At 34.4% G+C, this 1,789-nt stretch overlaps 1 protein-coding gene across 1 annotated transcript; it reads left to right on the top strand.

Annotated features, from left to right (window-relative positions):
* Nucleotides 1-683: 683 nt before the first annotated feature.
* LOC129572370 (tigger transposable element-derived protein 6-like) lies at nucleotides 684-1,133 on the top strand. Its single transcript, XM_055452316.1, has one exon. It carries the CDS (start codon nucleotides 684-686, stop codon nucleotides 1,131-1,133), a length of 450 nt encoding a protein of 149 aa, XP_055308291.1.
* The last annotated feature ends 656 nt before the right edge of the window (nucleotides 1,134-1,789 follow it).

Raw genomic sequence — 1,789 nt, 5'->3', positions numbered from 1 at the left:
TCTTCCGTCGATTCATATCGTAAGTAACGTTCTGGGAGACTTTTTTTGTTATTTTTTAGGAAAAGAGGTTTTTTCAGTTCAGGTTATGATCTCAAAGATATCGCAAATTGTGATGAAACTGGTTTGTTCTTTCCTAGGGGCTTTTAAGTCAAAATATACATTCGTATTTGTGTGAATATTTCGTGAATATTGCATATAATCCGTGTATATGATGTATATTTTCACGAAAAATATTCACCATATTCACAGAATATACACAGCATGTAAAAATATGTGTTTACGGCAATGTCGAATCTTTGTTACCGATCGTGAATATGAGGTGTATATTTCATGAATATCGTGTATATTCCGTGAATATCGTGCATATTTTGCCAGTATTGTGAATATTTCGTATGACTGTCATCTATGGTGTATATTTCTTGGATGGAATATACATGAAAGCCCCTAGGTTCTTTCGTGCAATTCCAAACAAAACGCTGTATCCCAAAGGTGAGAAATGTTTTGGTGGTAAACGGTCAAAGGAACGATTGACAGTGATGTTGTGTTGCTTTGCTGATGGATCTTTTGAGAAACCATTGATTATTGGCAAAGCTCAAAATCCCCGATGCTTCAAAAACATTCGAAAGGAAAATTTGCCGATCACATGGAAAGCAAATAAAAAAGCGTGGATGACAACACGGATCATGGAGCAATGGCTGATTCAATTCAATCGAAAAATGGTGATTCAAAAACGTAAGATTTTGTTATTCCTTGATAACGCATCAAGTCACCCACATTTGAAGTTGTCAAACATCGAACTTGTGTTTTTACCACCAAATACGACAAGTCACACTCAACCGTTGGATCAAGGAATTATTAATTCCTTTACAATCGAAACGAGTAAATTATTGGATACAAGCAATTCAAGCGATGAAGATGATGAAGATGACGCATACGTTGAAACCGACTCGGCTATTACACACGGCGAAGCGTTAATGTGTTTGGATCGCATCAAAGCATATACATGCAAAGAAGGCCTGAGCACATTGCTGTCCAAAACTGCTGAATGTGCAATCTTGATTCAAGATAATGTTTTCACAAAACGAACCAAACAAACGACTATCGGCGATTATTTCAAGAAAACGTCTACGTAATTCAAATAAAAAAAACATTGTTGTGTTTACCTAACATTTCGAGCACATTTGAAATAGAGTAATTTCGTATCATTTCTGTTGAACTTACAATTTTATTTATTTTGCATTTTTATTAGTATTAGTTGGACGATTTGCAATTGACCATTTCATTTTATTCCATAGTTTTAGCGTCATTTTTTCAGTTTAATCAGCCAAATTCATTCCAAACAAATCTGCGTAGCAATAAGAAGGAACAATAGAACATTGCTATTTATTGTTTATACAATTAAGCAAAACATTGTGTGTTTTATTCCTTACTTTTCACTTCCAGAGTTTTATGATAAATATTTTCATGGCTTACTTTTTGGAGGTGAATAAACTCCGGTTTTTTAGTCGATTAGTCATAAGATAAGAAAGATAATTTGCTTTTTGGTGATTTGAACCCCTAAATAGCGGAAACTTTGGACCATAACGATTTTAAAACCTCTTTTTAGCGAAAACTCTGTTTAACGGAAACCTCCAGATAACGGAAAATTTTCTCGCACCATGCGATTCCGTTATAGAGAGGTTTTACTGTAATAACCTGATAAAAAAATGATAGCGTTATTAACCCTAATCCACACCCCTGGGTCTGGCCAGACATATTTCGTTTTCAAACGTTAATTTAACATATTTCT

This window comes from Sitodiplosis mosellana, unplaced genomic scaffold, assembly GCF_009176505.1.
Source record: "Sitodiplosis mosellana isolate CC-2019 unplaced genomic scaffold, AAFC_SMos_1.0 Smas_scaffold_4843, whole genome shotgun sequence".
In the NCBI taxonomy this organism is placed as follows: domain Eukaryota; kingdom Metazoa; phylum Arthropoda; class Insecta; order Diptera; family Cecidomyiidae; genus Sitodiplosis; species Sitodiplosis mosellana.
Note: the sequence above shows the minus strand (reverse complement) of the source record. Positions and strands in the feature narration are given on the sequence as shown.

Coding starts and splice junctions, on each gene's coding strand:
- LOC129572370 (XM_055452316.1), top strand. CDS start 684: ATGGAGCAATGGCTGATTCAATTCAATCGAAAAATGGTGATTCAAAAA.